At 43.9% G+C, this 18,107-nt stretch overlaps 1 protein-coding gene across 2 annotated transcripts in view; it reads right to left on the bottom strand.

The window, feature by feature from the left end:
* GABBR2 (gamma-aminobutyric acid type B receptor subunit 2) overlaps positions 1-18,107 on the bottom strand; it is a 3,493,747-nt gene that overhangs the window by 2,043,282 nt on the left and 1,432,358 nt on the right. For both annotated transcript variants that reach the window (XM_069219613.1, XM_069219614.1), the window contains exon 5: positions 15,827-15,892. In XM_069219613.1, the coding sequence (XP_069075714.1) occupies positions 15,827-15,892 (66 nt within the window). The remainder of the gene's footprint in view (positions 1-15,826; positions 15,893-18,107) is intronic.

Here is an 18,107-nt window from a genome sequence, read left to right as displayed (position 1 = left end):
TCTACTAAATTCCTGGTAGAGGACTTTCAGGCCATTCCTATCTTAAGTTTAACCAAGGCAAGGGCTTGGTCTACAAACCTCGTACCTACCCTACGTTTTACCAGTCTTGGGAAGTTCCCCAAAAGGCACGCTTCCACGGTCCGCAGGGGTGCCTTCCCAATCTTGTCCTCAAGCCACTGCAGAGCTACCGGCCAGAAATTTTGAACCAGGGGACAATCACACACCATGTGTTTGAAATCTGTGTCTGGTGTGTGACACTTTGGGCAAAGCATGACTTCCCATCTATAGATCACTTGGAGCCTGTGTGGGGTGAGGTATGTCATGTGAAAGTAGTTAAACTGTATGTACTTTAACCTACTGTTGTGGGATAACTGTTGAGGATACGCAAGTATTTTGTCCCAGTCCGAATCTGGTATTTCATGACTGAGTGTCCCTTCCCATTGGGCTCTGAGTGCAGCCATGGGCAGTCGTGCTATGTCAGTCAGTGCTTTATATATCCAAATAACCTGTTGTGTGGCAGAGACCAATGATAGCAGTGAATGCAGTACTAAGTGCTGTGGGGGTTCTTCTCTCCCTGTTTCCCACAGATCTCAGAAAGATCGCACTATTGCCTTGTGTAGCAGGAATTTGACAGTGGGAAGTTGTAATCCGTCAACCAGGTTTGCCAAAGCTACAAGGGTCCCAATCTCAAAGCAGTCTCCAGTTGTTGCCACACCTACAGTTGTCCATGCCTGTAATTGGGTTTCAATAAAGTAGCTCACTTACATGCTGTGTGGCAGTCCCACTAACGGCAGCGCCTGTGTATACACCAGAGCTCCCCACGCTCGTCCCACACATGTGCGCCATCTATAAATAGCCGCCTGTAGTAGTATTCCCACTTGGTGCATCTGGTTTCAGGACGCAATAGTTTAGCAAGAAGTTTATTATGATGAGGTGCCAGCCCCAGATGACCCAAAATCCAGTCTTCGCCATCGCCCAGCCACCCATTGTAGTTGGGCAGCGAGGTAGTACAATTCAGTCAGTCACTCAAAGGCCACCCTGCACCACCAGTACTGCACGATATGAAGCAAGACTCTGTGTCTGTTCCCATTCCAAAAGAGTTTTCTGAGCAGGCCGTTAAGTTTCTTGAACCATGTCCCCGGTTATTTTACTGGCGTATTAGCAAAATAATATAACAACCTGGGCAACCATCTTGGAGAGTGCCACCCTAGTCATAACCGGCAGGTTCAAAGTTCTCCAAAAAAACTATACTAGATCGCCCTCCTTCATATCCTCGAGTTCCTTGTATTCCTAAATATTTAAATGTCACTGGGACCCACTGCAGCCCAGCAGGAGATCACATGGTACTGGTGCACCTCGCTGGCCTGGGAACAGATAGGTCTTGGATCTATTGACCCTAAGGCCCGAAATTGTGCAGAAGTCCTCAAGACGTTGAATCCCTCCCATTGCCCATGTTATGCCATTCGATAAGTACAGTAAGATATCATCAGCCTAGGGGGATATAATATGTTCTAGGCCCTCTATCTTGATACCATCTCCCTTCCTGTTTTGACAAAAGTGTTCTGCCAGGTGCTCTATAGCTGGGGCAAATAAAAGTGGTGACAACGGACAGCCCTGCCTTGTGCCCCAGTAGATGTTATACTCCTCTGAGATGGTAGAGCCCCTTTTTAACACTTGCTGCTGGTTTCTTATACAGTGGGACAGCCCAATGTATCCAGCCCTCTCCAAGAGCCATACTACTCATTACCCCATCAGATAGTCCCACCATACCAAGTCAAAGGCCTTCTCGAGGTCTGCTGGCAGAATGTGTGCTGCTGGTTGGCCTCCGACCTCTGGGTGGTAAAGCACCTAGTAAAGCCTCCTGTTTGTGTGGGAGTAGCCTAGTTGCGAGGATCTTGCTTAAAATGTTAAAGTCCATGTTAAGCATGGGTAAGTGGTGAAATGCTGTAACTGGGGGCCCTGTTGCTGTAGTCTTGGGGAGAGGTACTACTGTGGCTCGTCGAGTCAGGGAGACAACCGTGTCTTGGAGACTTGGCATATAGGAGTTTCAGTTTTGGCAGGGTAGTTTACGTTGCATAGAACTCTGCTGGGAGTCCGCATGGGCCAGGTGTCTTACCCCTCGCCATCTCTCTAATAGCATGCGTGATCTCTTGGAGTATTATTGGTCCTCCTATCTCTCTCCTGGCATCTGAGGCTGAAGTCGGAGGGAGAGCCCATCCAAGAAGTCCTGCATTATGTGATCCAAAGGGTCGGGCGCACTGTAACATTTTTCATAATATTGTCTAAATTCCCTATTAGATTCCCTTGGTAGGTAAACCCTTGTTGCAGTCCCTGTCATTAGCTGTGTGATGGGCGACCCCTTCCCCCGGATTTGGGTTCAATTAGCCATGCTAGCAGTCTTCCTGATTTACCTTCCTCCATGTGGATTCTACTCATGTATGGTTTGTGGTCATGGCACCTCAGTTTTGCCAGCACTCCCCCATAATGTTTGTTTGTGTCTAGTAGCCTTAGGTGGGTATTGGCATCTATGGTCGTGGAGGTCTCCAGTGCATGAAGTGTTTTTCCTAATGTATGAAGTTCTGCAGTGAGTTCCCTATTTATGCCCACAGATTGTACCAAGCAGTGACCTTGTACAACTACTTTAAATGCTTCCCACTCCAGCAAGGGGGAGGAGGCTGTGCCCTGGTTAGTAGCAAAATAGTCGGCAATAGTTGTGTGCAATGTCTCCCTATAGGTGGGGTCCTCCAGCGTCTCCGGCTGCAGGTGCCACGTGGGGATCACCGATCTGTTTTCCAACAATCGGAGACCCTGCAGTATGGGGCTGTGGTCAGACAGTGTGTGCCCAAGGTATTTCATAAAGGTTATACACCTGCTCATTTGGTCAGAACAGAGGAAGGCATCTAGCCATATGTGTAGCATATGTGTGGAGGAGCAGAATGAGTAGTCGCGGTCCCTGTCATGTTGAGCCCTCCAGTTATCTACGAATCCCCAGCGGCGTTGCCATTCTGCAAAACCAGTGGCCATTTTGTGAGTGGGTGTGCCGGTAATGAGTGGGATGGAGCAGTCCAGTCTTACGTAAGTCACACAATTGTAATCTCCCCCCATTATTAACGTGTGGCTCGCCAGGTGACCCAGTGGTGTGGACAGAGACTGAAAGAAGGCAAGTTGCTCATGATTGAGTGCATATAATCTGCCTAGTGTGATTTCCGTTCCCATAGGTATGCCCGTCACCAAAATATATCGTCCCTATTTGTCAATCAGGGAAAGGGATGGCTCAAACAAAGTTCCTGCCAGTATCCACAGCAGGGTCCCTCGGGCATAAGTCAAGTAGGATGTTGCAAATAGGTGTCCCCGCCAACTCTGGCGGAGTCGGCTCTACCTCTTGACCCGCTAGGTGAGTTTCCTGTAGCATGGCTATTTGTACCCCTCTGCGCTTCAAGTAGCGGTGGATAGCATAGCACTTAGATTGAGACCCCATGTCCTTTACATTCCAGGATATACATGTCAATATATTGCCTGCACCTGCCATATGAAATCAGTGTGTTCTGTGGTCCTAGACCCTCCCATATGTCATAGTGTGTGCTTTACTAACCATTGAGTTAAGCATTGTGCCCCAGAGATGTCTAAACAAAACCAAACCCAACGCAAAACTCCCCTTCCCTAAGACCACATGGCAATGGCCGGCCGTCCAAACTTACGAACATCGGGAACCAAATACGTCATGTCCTCTTCACCCAACTCCTGCCGTGGGTCAAGTGAGGGAGTGCCGGAAGAGATAGCACAGGTCGCTTCAGCCAACCCATAAGTCCACAACAAGGGCCAGTTATAAGTTGTAGCTTCAAAATCGTCAGTGCCTGAACTGTTAATCAGGTAGATCCTAGGTTTCGTAATGGAGGTGGCTCCCAGTAAGAGCTAAACGACATTTTGGGGGGGGAAGAATTGCAGGCCTTTCATGCGGGGAAATAAAGGTGATTCATTTTCCAAGAAGCAAGAATCAGTGGCAGCATGCCTGGTCAAATCAGGTCCTTCACTGACTGTGGTGTCAATCCAGGCAAGACCACTCATGTCATGGTGGAACCCTCTCTACTGTCAGTTTATCCAATTGTGATTCCTGTTCAGAATCCGAGCCTGTTTTGCTCATAATGGCTGTTGCTGCCTGTAGAGCCGCTGCCCTTTCCCTGTCCGTTTCCACTTTACTCGGTTTCTTCCCGCCTCCAAAAGATCCTCATAGACATGTGTCTTGCCATTCAGCATTATCTTCCGTTTAGCTGGGAGCATCAATGAATATTTGATTCCTTCCTCTCGAAGTGCTTTCTTGACAGACATGAAAAAGGCTCTTTTGGATTGAACTGCTAGCGTATAATCAGGGAACAGTGTCACTCTCCCGTTGCTTATGGTGTATGGTCCATCCTTCCTTGCCCTCTGCAGGAGAGTATCACGATCCCTGAAATGCAGAAGTCTTGCAACGATAAGGCGCGAGGAGGGCTGCGGGGACTTGTGGGCATGCTCAGTAGCGGAAAAGGGCGTCAGGCTTCCCGGTGCTGCTTCAGTGGTAAACAATTTTTCCACGTATGCTACCACGTTATCTTGTTTTGAGCCCTCCAAAACGGTTGCGTCTTCGGTCCTGCGCTCCAATATCTGCACTCTGTCGCCCAATATTGCCACTTGTCTCTTGAGGTCTAATAGGGTTAGCTGTATTTCCTCGAGCCCCGTTTCCACCTCTGTCATTCTGTACACCATTTTCAGTTGTTTGTCCTGCAATAGCTGGAGTCCCACAGACACCACCCCAGTATCTTGCTGGAGTGAACTTTGGTGTCTGCACTCGTCACCAGGATTCTGTCAAATTGCACTTGAAGTATGGGAGCCGTAGCTCCCATCACCTCCGCCATTTCCCACGGGGCATGGGCCAGGTCCAATGCTCCCGCCTGCGTGTCCCCCTGTTTGGATTTGGGTTTCCCCATGCTTAGTCTATGAAGTGTTGGACCTGCCAGTAATGCTGTCGATTGAGCTGTCCCGCCAGATTTGACCGGTGGTTCAGCCTGTTGTTACTTCCTCCTCTGGTCTAGGCTCAGTCACTGATCTTCTGCCGTGTTATCTCCCTTGCAGCGAGGGACTCTGTAGTAGCTAGGGTGTTCTTATAGGGGCATGCGCCTCACTGAGGTCTTCTGTGACTTTTGGCCGCCTTATGCCTCTAATCAGTGCAGGGCAGTGGATTGGCACCCCTTGTGTTCCAGTGCTTCTCAGGTGGGTCTGGTGGGGGGGCACCAAAGAAGAGTTCTTATGTCTCCAAGCCAATCTCACCTGTAGCACATCAATCCTTCTTCCCTAACAAGGCAGCGTGAGGCCCAGGCCCCATGCTGCTGCTGCGGGTTTCTTTTCTTCCTTATTAAGCAGGCATATAGTCTGTGGGCCTGCAGAGTGATCTCAGGGTCTGCCCCTGCACCGGGTGCAGGGCAGCAGCCCTGGGATCAAGCCCCCCACTCGTGAACTCCAGCCCAGCTCGCTCAGTTCCACACAGGGCTCGTCGCACACCTGAGGTGGTGCTGCGTAGTGGAGATTATTCCGTTGATGTTCAGGGTTGTCCTCGCTCCACAGGGCATGCAGCAGAGACCAGGCCTCCAACAGAGACCAGGCTGCTCAAGCGTCATGCATCCACCTCAGTTCTCATGGCACCAGCGTCACGTATCGTCCCCAGTGGTTGCTGCTGCCAGTGCGGGAGGGTCAGCATGGTTCAGAGGAATCATCGATTCCTGGTGTAGGTGACAGCCCAGAGCCTCGACGAGGGGCCAAATAGTCCAGCACACCGGGACCCCACCCTCTCCCACTCAGTCCTCGGTCAGCCCAGCTGTTCACCCAGTGCAGAATGAAAAGACCCAACGATGTTCCTCTCCACCCTCGCTTTCCCACTTCCGATCTGGATCCGGCCACTGCGATCTACTCTCTGCTTTCACAGCTCCAGGGCACTATCCAGGTAGATAATTTTCATCGCCTCCAGCTCAGGGTTGTGGGATCAGGCAGGTATTATTGCCGGTAGGGCCCCAGGATGGTTAGTTTCAGGATAATTGTGAGGCAAGAGCAAAGCGCCACAGTTATGCGTCCGGCATCTCAGGTTCTCTGGCCACGCCCGACCTGTCATCCTTTGTATGGTACCCCCAGACTTTTTGCTGTCACCATTGTCAACTCCCATATTTTTGCCTACATGTTTTTATTGGCATTAGGGTATTACTCCTGTTAACCAGTGATAAAACGCTTAAACTCTCTCCCTTAAACACTGTAAATTTCAAGTACACTTAATGGGCACATTACATATACTTACAAGTCCTTAGCAAATAGTACTACATATACCCAGGGCCTTTTAATTATATGCTACCAGTGAACTGCAGCACTCATTGTGCCACCCACTATAGTCGCACTGTAAAAATAATGCCTCAAGTCTGCCACTGAAGTCTGTAGTGCACTTTGAAATTGTCATTTCGACCTGGTGAAATAAACCTTTTTTCTTTGTAATACATATAAGTCACCCCCTAATGTAGGCCCTTAAGGCTCATTGGGTAGGGTGCATTGTATTTAACTATTAGGACTTATAGGTTTAAAGTTTACATGTCCTGGAATTGAAAAACTCCTATGTTTGTGTTTTTACTACTGCAAGGGCCATCTATCCATTGGAAAACATTGGGTTACCTTATTACATTTAATAAGTGATAACTTCAGCCTGGGAACAGATGAAGTAATCCTTTTTATGCTTTGGATTTTAGATTAATATTCTGAAAATGGTCCTCTTAGAATAATGGCATTTTTCTGTCGAAATCAAATGTGCCTTGGATCATGTATTGTGTTGTGTATTCTTTCCAGACACGGGCACAAAAGAGCCATGTTTGTGGGGTATGGTAATCCTCTCTTGAGCAGGATGTCCTGCAGGATTGTACTCAGCTCATCCTGAGCTTCAGCTTTAACAGGTAGGCTCAGGTCTACACTCACCCCTTTGCTGACCTCTAAGTGCTACGTGCCCTGCAGCTAACAAATGCATCTCCCACCTAGGCCTGCCTGCCCTTTGTTCCTTTAGACAATTTGGAGCCAAACACAGGAAAAGGGGAATTCTAGAGAAAGGGGGCATTCCCCACCCACAGGAAGGCACTCAGCATATGAACAGCACTTTCACAACCTCTCTTCAGAAGACTCCTGGACTTGCGGAAAATTCAGAAGAAGGACTGCCCTGCTTTCTGAAGAAGGAAGACCGGACCTGTTTTTCTTTAATGCAGGCTCCCCAGAAGTGACTACAAGGGTCAGTTGGCTGACCTTCTATCTGGGCTACAGGGACACAGCAAGTTTACAGAGTCCTCCCTGCATCTGCTTGGCTGACCAGCACTACTTGGACCTGCCTCAGCCCCACCGCTGGCCTCTGGTGTAGTGCCTCCTGATCCTCAAGAGGTACCCCCAGGTCCTGGACCTTTGGCTATCAAGAGAGTGTACTCCTGAACTCCTGGTGAAAATCCATAGTTTGGTGCTCCTTGCTGCAGCAAGTGGACATTTCGTGCAAAGAAACGAGCATCTGTGATGCCTGCCAATACTAATCTCCCCTTTCTCCTCACTTCAGCGATGATCATCTATGACTGCTGTGCCTCCTGCCAATGTGATGCTCAAAGGACGACCTGCTCTTTGCGCCAAATATAGACCACTCACATCGACCACCAATGGTGACCTGTTCCTATTGCCAACAATGACCGCTTTGCGACCACCCAAGGTGAAGCCCCAGCTAAAGATTTTTGTTGTCATTTCATTTAATAACTTTTACTCTATTTTTCTTAATTGGTTTGGGATTTTTGTGTTATGTTTTCACCTAATTACTGATACATGACTGTGTGAATACTTTACATGTTGTCTCTGAGTTAAGCCTGACTGCTTTTATGGCAATCTAATCGAGGGCTAAGCATGGGTTTATTTAGTGACTTTTGGGGTTCACCCTAACAAGGATTGTATTAATTATTTGAAACATTCAAACCTGTCCATTTCAGTTGTTTTTCTGAAGGACTGTGCTGTGGAACATTTTGAAGTAGGTGGGCTGTCATAATTTTACATTGGTTTCTTGATTTATGTTGGCAAACCCTTTTTTTGACTTTTTAGTTCATTTTGTTTAAAGAGTAGACTTGAAGGGACTTAACACAGTAGATCATATCTTTTTATTGCATTTTAAGGAGGAGAAGGTACACTTTATTATAGATTTATTATGGGTCAGTTGTTTGCCTGAACTGGTTGCATTGCACACCAAGCACTGACAACCATACTTTATGACCAGAACAGGAGAGAGAGTGCCAGTAGACGTTTTTAACTTGTTGTGGTTGCTGTCCACGAGTGCTTAGACCTATTAAAACCTTGGGCTGTTCTTTTTGACTGCAGATGCTAGTTTATCAAGTACACCTTCCTTTGACATAAGGATATATCAGGTCTGGTTCATGATTTTGTTTTGTAAAACGTCAATGTTTGGGGGTAAATATAGACACATATTAACTGATTTTCGAGAAACTGGAGCATTATTACTGTTGCGCCAATTTTCTTGTGTCGTCCCTGCCCCACCTCACAACACCATGGGTGTGCTATATGTATAATACAGTGCATCATGGCGCACGTTAGACCAATAGTGTCAACATTTTTTATGCTATTGTGGCACTTTGCTCTACTAGCGTCAAAAATGTTGATGCTAATGGAGCAGAGTGCAAGGAGACCCATAGGTTAATATGGGTGTGTCACTTTAACACCTGCTTTGAGCAGGTGTTAAAAATGATGCCAAAAATGGCGCAGTGAAATCTTTTAGAATTCACTGCGCCATTTGTGCGGGCCTCCTAATGCCAGAATGACCCCTTGCATACATTATGCCTGGGAGGTCGCACTGCAGGCATTTATATGTCAGTCATCTATTAAAATTACTATGACATGCATATGTGGATTACACACTGGTGTCACACATGGCTGAGGACACAATGGCACAACACGCATATCGCACACATACACAACTGTCATTGTGGTGTCATCAAAATGAATGCTTGCAGCAGAATGACTGTACACTCACATTGAACAATGGTGTCCACGTGTGCGCATTGCAGAGGGACCATTCTAGGTAGGTTTGTGCTATCTGTTGTGTATGTGTGTCTGTAATATTTGTGGTGGAGGGAGCTGGAGTGGGTGGTGTGGTTGTGTCTGTATATGTGTCACTTGCATGTGATACCAATGTTGTGTATGTTTTGTTGCCATGTGACACATGTGCTTGCCGTTGTTGTAATGTGTGTAGTTGTGCTTGTGTGTGAATGTGTTTGTATAATTGAGTGTGTAGTTGTAGTGGGTGATGTGGTTGTGTCATGTGTGGGTGCTGTGTCAATGGTGTGTTTAAGTTGTTGCATGGATGTATTTCAATTTGTGTTTTTGGTATGTACAGGTTGTGTTGCAATGGGTTATTGTGTGTATGTGGTGTGTTGTGTAGTGTGAAGTCCAGGGTTACACAAATGGCTAAGGTACAGTGTGTGTGTGTGAGTGTCACTTATGCCTATTCCACAACCCCTGCCATCATATGGAGTCCATTGGACTCCACCACCATCTCCCTCCATCAGAAATCCGTCACAAGTCAATCCACTTGCTGTCGCTATAACATCTAAATACAGTGGGTAGAACACAGTTGGCTTGATGGTCTTTTTGAGTCCGCCGCTAATGAGGCTTGACGGTAACACTGCCTAAGATCTAAATCAGACCCCTAGACTCTTCCTTGACCTTCCACTGATTTCAATCAAAGTTTGATTTTTCCAATATGGAATTGTAAGCTTCCTTAAACCCAAAGCTTATACATTCTTTTGAAATACTGGACAGCCTAAACGCATTCAACCAAATATACCAAATATTTTAACAAAATGGTGACTAGTCTGAAATACTACAAAATAGTAAGCAAACCCCAGTCAACAAAAATACTTTAAAAAACTCAATCAGCATTCGAAATCAGGAGGTAAAGAACAGCCCAAACATAAATGTATAGAAGACAAATTAATAAACATTTTCAGTTCAACTATCAAAAATAAATCATCTACAGTGTCTGCACAAATAAAATATCACGTTTAACTGTACCCTATAGCCGCCTCATTGAACTTTGCAAACAAATGCAATGTAGTATTAAAAAATAAGAAACAACGCTTAATCTGTGGAGGGAAGGATGGTACATTAATATGGGTAATGGCCAAATGCTCAAAGATTTGCCCACTGTGGTTGGATGTTTACTGGAAATTGAACCAGCTCTTCGACACTAGAATACAACTGGTCTTGCTTAGGAGTCTATCGAAGTAAAGCATTCCGAAAGTAAAAAAAAAAGAATTGACTCATCACTCTTAAAGTTACTGCCGACTATGACTTCCAGGACAGTGATGTGTAACTTGAAAAATGGTGAGAAATTTTCACCACATACGCGGTGGACATGGTTAGCTCATGCTAGGAGAAACGAAGGTCCTATGTGAAACATGCTTAAATGTGAGAATATTAATTTCAATAAGCTATATGCTAACTCAATGCATAAATAAAAAACGAAATTACCATGATTAGGCCAAGAACTGACTCAAAATGGAAGATCACCATTACAACCCCCACGCCCCTCCCGCCACCTCACTCTTTCTTCTATTTCTCTTCACTAACCCTTTCTGTCTTTCTTTTGAAGTATTAGAGGTTATCTCACCTTTGCTTCTTTAGCTTTTCTAACTTCCTCTCAATCGGATTTTCCAACATGCATTAGTTAAATAATCTCACAGATCCCAAAACTATGTACGTTTTGTGAGACTAAAACATTATATTAATAAAAGTGTTACGAATTAGACCTACTTATAGATTGCTGTGCACTGATGCTGCCAGAAGATACCCAATATGATATTTTACTACCCAGTGGAAGGCACATATGAGGAGAAAGATTATTTTATACAATAGAAAGAGAACTGGACTGAAACACATCTCCAGAGATAATTGTATTGACTGAATCTTGTTTATTTTATGTTTTCTTTTGCAGCCGCATTCTTCAAAAACCAGTGAAGCATTTGAAATACAAAATAAATGTATAAAAACCTAACCATCAAATTGAAGCATAATGACTTCGATTCTGTACAACTGACAATACTGATATAAACTGTTTAAATGTTGAAGACGTTTTATTTAGAAACCACATGAAATTGTATTTAATCTAAACAATTGTAATCAGTAAACCAACACATAACATGCATAACACTCGAACTCCTGAAATACTTAGGTTACAATCAATACAACTACAAAAAATATGGATACAATTATACACCTAATCATCAAATCCATGCAGAACAAATAGCAACAACTGATGCCATAACTAAAAGGTAATTATTGAAGCCAAAGAACAAATTACTACAATAGAAATGACACTGCAGCTTCTTAACTTCTTGCCACTATCACTTTTTTTTCTCACTTTGATTACTACACAAACCTTACGCAATGAGGTACTAGGCTCTTTATTTGAGAACTTCAAAATTAAGTCAGCCGGTCTCCATGACTTACAAACAGGATCACCTGATAAACTCATTAATCATATCATGTACTTTGTCCCCTCAATATTACCCTTAAATACTGCACAGCACAACAGTATGATTTTATTAGTATAAGGACTCAAGAAATGCCTGATTGCACATCCACTTTCAAGCCCACAAATTGGATTCACGTTTCAAGCCCACAAATTGGACTGGTGTGTGAGGCATCAGTGAGAACACAAATAGCTTTATTTCTGGAATATTATCAATTTTATTTTTCAGTAGTCCAATGATATCTTATCAATGTACTTTAACATGGACTAATCAATATCTAAGTTTTACTTTGAGAATAATATGAACTGCATCTAGCTTTTAGAAGGAGTGTACAAATTACAGAAGACATCGTTTAGTTACTAGAGTATATTTCCATAGGTTTGTAACAGGTAAAATCAGAAGTGTGTATTAAAGAGCCAATTATATTGTGCAGGGTGGTGTGGCTGATGTAATTTTCATGAAAAAGGGTTGGCGAGGAATGCTTCCTGCATGCTGCAGTATAGAGCTAGAGATCAGTAAAAAGCTATGCTAGAGGCAGTACTGTAAAATTATGTATTTGTCCCTTGTTAAATTAAGGGAGTAAGGGCCTCATTACGAGTTTGGCGGTCACACGAGCCAACACCCAAATTATGGGGAAGAAGCCACCATTATACCAGTGGTATCCCCACTTCCAAGCGTATTACAATGTTGCTGCCAGGCTGACCAGCTGGAACACTGTATTACACGTCCCGCCTGGCTGACCGGCGGGAACAGTCCTACAGTATTGGCTTCGGCGAGGCCAATACCATAGCACACCAGCACCATCAGAAAGCACACTGTGTTTAAAGCTGACAGAAAGCTGAGTAGTAATCCGCACTATGGCGCTGAGTTCAGTGCCGCCATGGCTGAGTACAACTCAGAATACCAGCAGCCCGTTAAGAATGATATTCCTGGCGGTGATGGTGGTCTTTAGGCGGGTCCGCCCGGCAGGGTTGTACTGTGGTGCTGGGACTTCCTGGCATGCACGATTTGACCATCACCGCAAATGTGGCAGTTCTCAGACAGCCACACTCATAACAAGGCACTAAGTCTGAGAGTTAAGGTTTGTGTGTTCCATACTGTGTGCTCACAATACAGCATCTAATAAAAGGATCTTGCTAAAGTGATCCTTTGTGGGGCCTATAGGACATTGCAGCACCAGTCCTACAAGGATCAGCCCGCTGATGAAACATGACTTCCCTTTTGGGATTTGTGAGGGCACCAAAAATTAAGGGAGCAATCCCCTTACTGATTGACCTGAGTGAGTCCATAGCCTTCTAGGATCTTCTCTGTTAGGAACAGTATCCCTTTATTTTTTTATGAATTATTGAACGGAACCCGGGTACTGGACCTTTTTTGCGCCTGGTCCCCCTCTCCCTCTATTTTGAATTTTGTTTGTACAATTGGAGAAGGCATGTCTATAGGCTTTGTTTAAGCAGCTTTTCAGATTTTCTGTCGTGCTAGAGTTTAGTTATGGGTACCTTGGAAGCCTCAAGCTATAGCTATGTTCTACAAACAAACACTCTTTAACTTCATCAAGCTTCAGGCACTTGTTTATAGACTGCTCAAGAAACCAGGAATAAAGCATCATCAGCACCATATTGAAAACTCCAGTGCTTCAAAACTTCACAGCGCTTCAACGGCATGTGGTGGGTACAATGCAGAGTTAAGACCTCAAAGTTCATGTGAAATATAATGCATTCTGGAAGACTTTTGAAGTCAAAGCAGTGCACATTTATGTCATAAAAAGACTTTCTAAATGTAAGTGATGTTTAGTGGCAGTGGTGCACGATAGCTGTGTTTGTGATTTAAGCATTCATATGGTGCATATTCTCTGTCCCCTTGCAGAAATCCAGTTTTCCCTGACTAACAGAAAGGCTTTCGTCTTCCCAATAATCAGGATTGAAATGCATAATCTCACTGCCAGTCACAAAAGATTGCTCAATATGGAGTCACAATCCACTGACTCCCTCAGTTCTTTGACCGCTGCTAAACTGTACGTCGACCATGCCCAGCCAGCAGTTCGTGCCTGAATCATGCTGTAGGTTTGGGGTTGACAGTCAATGTGGAAAATATATCCATCAGGGAAATATTTTGTCAAAGATCAATCTGAGTAACTCAAATAATGTTCTAGAGTCACCTTCAAAGTGGTGACCATTGCATGAGTGAAGGAGAAAGACACCTATCTTTCTGTGCATGGTGGAATACTCCATCATGTCTGCATCTGAAGGAGAATGTGTTCTTTTTAATTTTTACTGTGAGAGCAGTGCTTATATGATCCAGAATATTTGGCAGGCATGACATTGCAGGAAATCATTTTCCTCAGTAAATTTGGAGCTTGCTTTCCTCACATTGTCCACAGCACAAAGCCAGCTGTCTTTCTTCTCATCATTGTTTGCAACATAAATACAATAAGAGTAGATAGGGCATGGCATTACAATAAGGGCAACAACATATGATCAATCCTAGTGAAATGTAACTGGACAAACAACATACTGCTTCACAACTGTTGATGCATGTTACATCTCCAGTTCCATCAGTAACAGACATAGGGCCTGATTTACAGTTTTGCGGAGGGGATTACTCCATCACAAATGTGACGAATATCCAGTCCGCTATATTACGATCCCTTTATAGCCTATGTGGATCGTAATATGGGGGATGAGATATCCATCACTTTTGTGACGTAGTAACCCATCCGCCAAACTCTAAATCAGGCCCATAATGAAGAAACTAGCAGAGGTCTTGAAGAACTCATCCTATTCAACTAGGGCCCCTGTGCTAAGAATGATTATAAACCATCCTAAGGGGTTAGCTTTAATGTCCACTATTGATGACACATGCTACAGCACTTGCAGTTGAACACTCCTAAAAGGTTAGTTGGGAAACTCCTGGCAAAGTACTACATACATGTAAAGTCAACCAATGGAGACTTTCTTTTGAAAATATATTTTATAAGGAAAGTTAAAAGAGAACATAGGATAGCCTAGACGTGATGAATATCTAGTTTTAGTTTCAGTTCAAGCACTTCACCCAATTTATATGGGACATAGCAGCACTGTAGCAAATTACTGAGATTATTAGTGTCATAGAGCCCACCTGAGGTAATACTTTACGAGCTAAGTCTCCTAGTTGTATCAATATTTCAACTTCTCTTGATATGTATACTGAAAACAACAATTCAAGGATATCTGAAGGCAAAAGAGAGTATGGGCATGCCATTTGCCCCTTTTGGGTCCAAGGATGAACCTCCCCCAGTGCAGAACATTCAAACTGGACACTGGTTTCACTTCCCCCATACACTTCTAGAAAGTCACAGTGTTTAGCCGCATGTCAACTACTGACAAAAAGGGATTCCCTCCATACATCTTCCGAAACGATGATGTTGAATGCACCCTTGTAATTCATACCACTATTCTGTATTCTTCATTACTGCTTCTCCTTCCTTCATGCCCTCTCATTGTCTGTTTTTAATGCGGGCAAGACCCACAAAGTTCAGCCCATTTGGCCAGACCTTTCAACCTGTGGTGGTGTTTTGAGTATGCCCATCATATTTATACAAGCAAAAATACCTCTGTGTAATCATAACTGGGTAGAGGACTTGGGACTCTCATGTGAAATGCAGTTTGTGAAATGAGAGCAGACATTCCCTAAAAATAAAACAAGTCAATTGTAGTTTTAATTATTCAGGTCTTGATCTGGTAACTCATTGTACTGACTGGTAACAAGCGACCACGTTAGCTTAACATGCAAGAACCTTGAATTGTTTTAAATGCAATTTTCATTTTTGTTGAAGAAATTTTAATTTCCAGTTTAAACGCTACACATTGTTTTGGCAACAATTTCAAGTTATCCATTAGGTGGCTCTTTTGACCTTTTTTAATGTTTCCATTCGTACTATGTTTTCAATCCTAAAACGTATGAATAGGATATTGACAAGAACTTTCTTTTAGCATTATCCAACCAGATTTTTTAGTGGTATAATTCTCAAAACGTACATACTGACCAGATGAAGATCCAAGGCAATCCCTCAATCTAGCTGACGGAGTTTTACATATTCTTGGCTTTGTGTTTGTGTGTGGGTGGGGGGTTAAATTGATGGTGTAATACTGAGAGGTTAGGCATTTAAAAAAAATAAACCTGTGAGTCCAAAGGAGACATCAAAGCAACTGTTTGATTCAAGTGCTATTCTTATTCCCCGGGGTTAAAATGTGTTTCTGCAAATTATAAATGCGTTTACTTACACAGCAGAACACCTTTGCTGCCATATGTTCATCAAACTGTCCAAGAATTATCCGAACATCGTTTCCCTGAAAATAAACAAGTACAATTATTATTTACCAAGCGAGAACACCTTTCATAAATGTCTGTATGTGCTACACATATTGTCCTAGAGCATTGCAATAAAATGAAATATCTTGGTGTTAGGTTTTTTTTGGGGAATTACAATAGGGATTCTATACAAGGTCCTCAGACATTGACAATATATCTGTACTCAACATTTCATGCTACATTTTAAACTCTTCGTAGAATGGATCTGACCTACGTTTTAGTGCGTTTTATGTTAGGTATCAAATATATATTTGGTGCACAACCCATGCCTTGCAAAGTATCTAGAAAGCCCCTTTCTTGTTTACTTTTTTAAATAATAACATCATCGGTAACGTAGAGAAAACGTTAGGATTTTAGGAAATGGTCCTGAACATATGGGCCTATTTCCACTTCAATCCATAAATGATCAAATTCACATATATTTATATTTGTATAGGCAAGGTGCATCCAGGGAAAAGTCCACAAGTATCAATGGCACAGAGCCAGTTGTAAAGCAGAGGTTTTATCGAATGTTGAAATTCTGCCCATTATGCAGATGTTCCTGATTTGTAAGCCACCGTTCAGTCTACAATAAAAAAAAGTTTCAGTCCGGTAAACCTAAGGGTACGTTGGTCGGATCAACCAGGCAGATTACATCAAAAGGTTACTAGTGCACTTCTTGAAACAAACCAACACACAATAATAATATAATAACGGAAATTCAAGGTCCACCCCTGTTGAAGTAAAAATATACAACTTTTATAAGACAAATTACAAGAACAATAGGCAAAAGGAGTACGCGGTTCAGATGTTATACACAAAACAAAAATTAGACCAATACAATATTTGGTGGTCAAAAAACACATTAAAGATCAACGCAAAATAACAAATAATTGAAAACATTACCAGTGACAAGAGGATCGGACGAGACGAAGAAGCAGATATGGTTAAAAAAGTCACCAATTAATATTAAAGGTTAAAGTGGAAAATTACAGTCAATGTGAATAAAACAAACAAAAATATCCAAAAATAATACAATTGCAAACCTATTTGCTTAGAAAGCACCAGGTAAGCAAAATATGGAAATACACTAAGGGGCATATTTATACTCTGTTTGCGCCGGAATTGCGTCGTTTTTTTTTACGCAATTCCGACGCAAAACGAACTCCATATTTATACTTTGGCGTTAGACGCGTCTAGCGCCAAAGTCCATGGAGTTTGCGTCATTTTTTAGCGTGGACACCTACTTTGCGTTAATGATATGCAAGGTAGGCGTTCCCGTCTAAAAAATTTACTCCGAGGCATGTGCGCCGTATTTACACTCCCGGGCAAAATTCACGCCCGGGAGTGGGCGGGTCAAAAAAAATGACGTACGGACGCTTTTGCGCCGTTTTTTTTTTTTTTTATAAAGACATTTTTATTGATTTTGCACGAAAACAGTAATAAATACAAATCAACATGATGCCAACGGGCATTTAAACAATGATGGTCGAATCCTAGGTCCCCCCCACACTTTGTTGATACATACAATATACAATCCTAAAACCTAAAAGCCTGCCGTGCCCTCCCACCTCCCCCATATCTTGTTATGCTTATTCAAACAACCTCTGGCCTCATATATAAGTTTCTCACGCTGCGCACACCAATCCACCCCCCGTCTCCACTTAATCAGTGTCGGTGCATTCTTTGCCTTCCACTCTGTCATTATATCCCTCTTGGCCACCAGGCATGCCATCCCTAAAAAGGTCCGGTCTGATCTTCTCAGCCCAGTGTCACCCATGACCCCCAGTAGGAGGGGCACTGGCAACCTCTCCACCTCCTCTTGTAAGACCCCAGAAATCTCCTGCACAACCGCCCCCCCAGTAGGCCGCTATTATCGGGCATGCCCATACCATGTGGAAGAAGTCAGCTGTGGGGCTCCCACAACGTGTGCATTCCGCCGAGGAGCGGAGGCCCGCTCTGTGTAGTTTGTCGGGCGTGAGATATGCGTCATGCAGAAAGTAGGTTTGTATTAACCGGAGGCGAGTGGCCATTGTAAGGGAGCGCGGGCCATCAGTGCTTCTGTCCAATCCGTGTCCTCTATGGGACCCACCCAATCCTCCCACCTCCTGCGAAGTCCTCCCAGGGGGCCCGCCGCGACGGTAGTTAGGGTGCGATATATCTGGGAAACCCCTCCTCTGCCCAGGTTTCCCATCAGAGCTTTGGCTTCCATGG

This window comes from Pleurodeles waltl, chromosome 2_2 (genome assembly GCF_031143425.1).
Source record: "Pleurodeles waltl isolate 20211129_DDA chromosome 2_2, aPleWal1.hap1.20221129, whole genome shotgun sequence".
Taxonomy (NCBI): domain Eukaryota; kingdom Metazoa; phylum Chordata; class Amphibia; order Caudata; family Salamandridae; genus Pleurodeles; species Pleurodeles waltl.
Note: the sequence above shows the minus strand (reverse complement) of the source record. Positions and strands in the feature narration are given on the sequence as shown.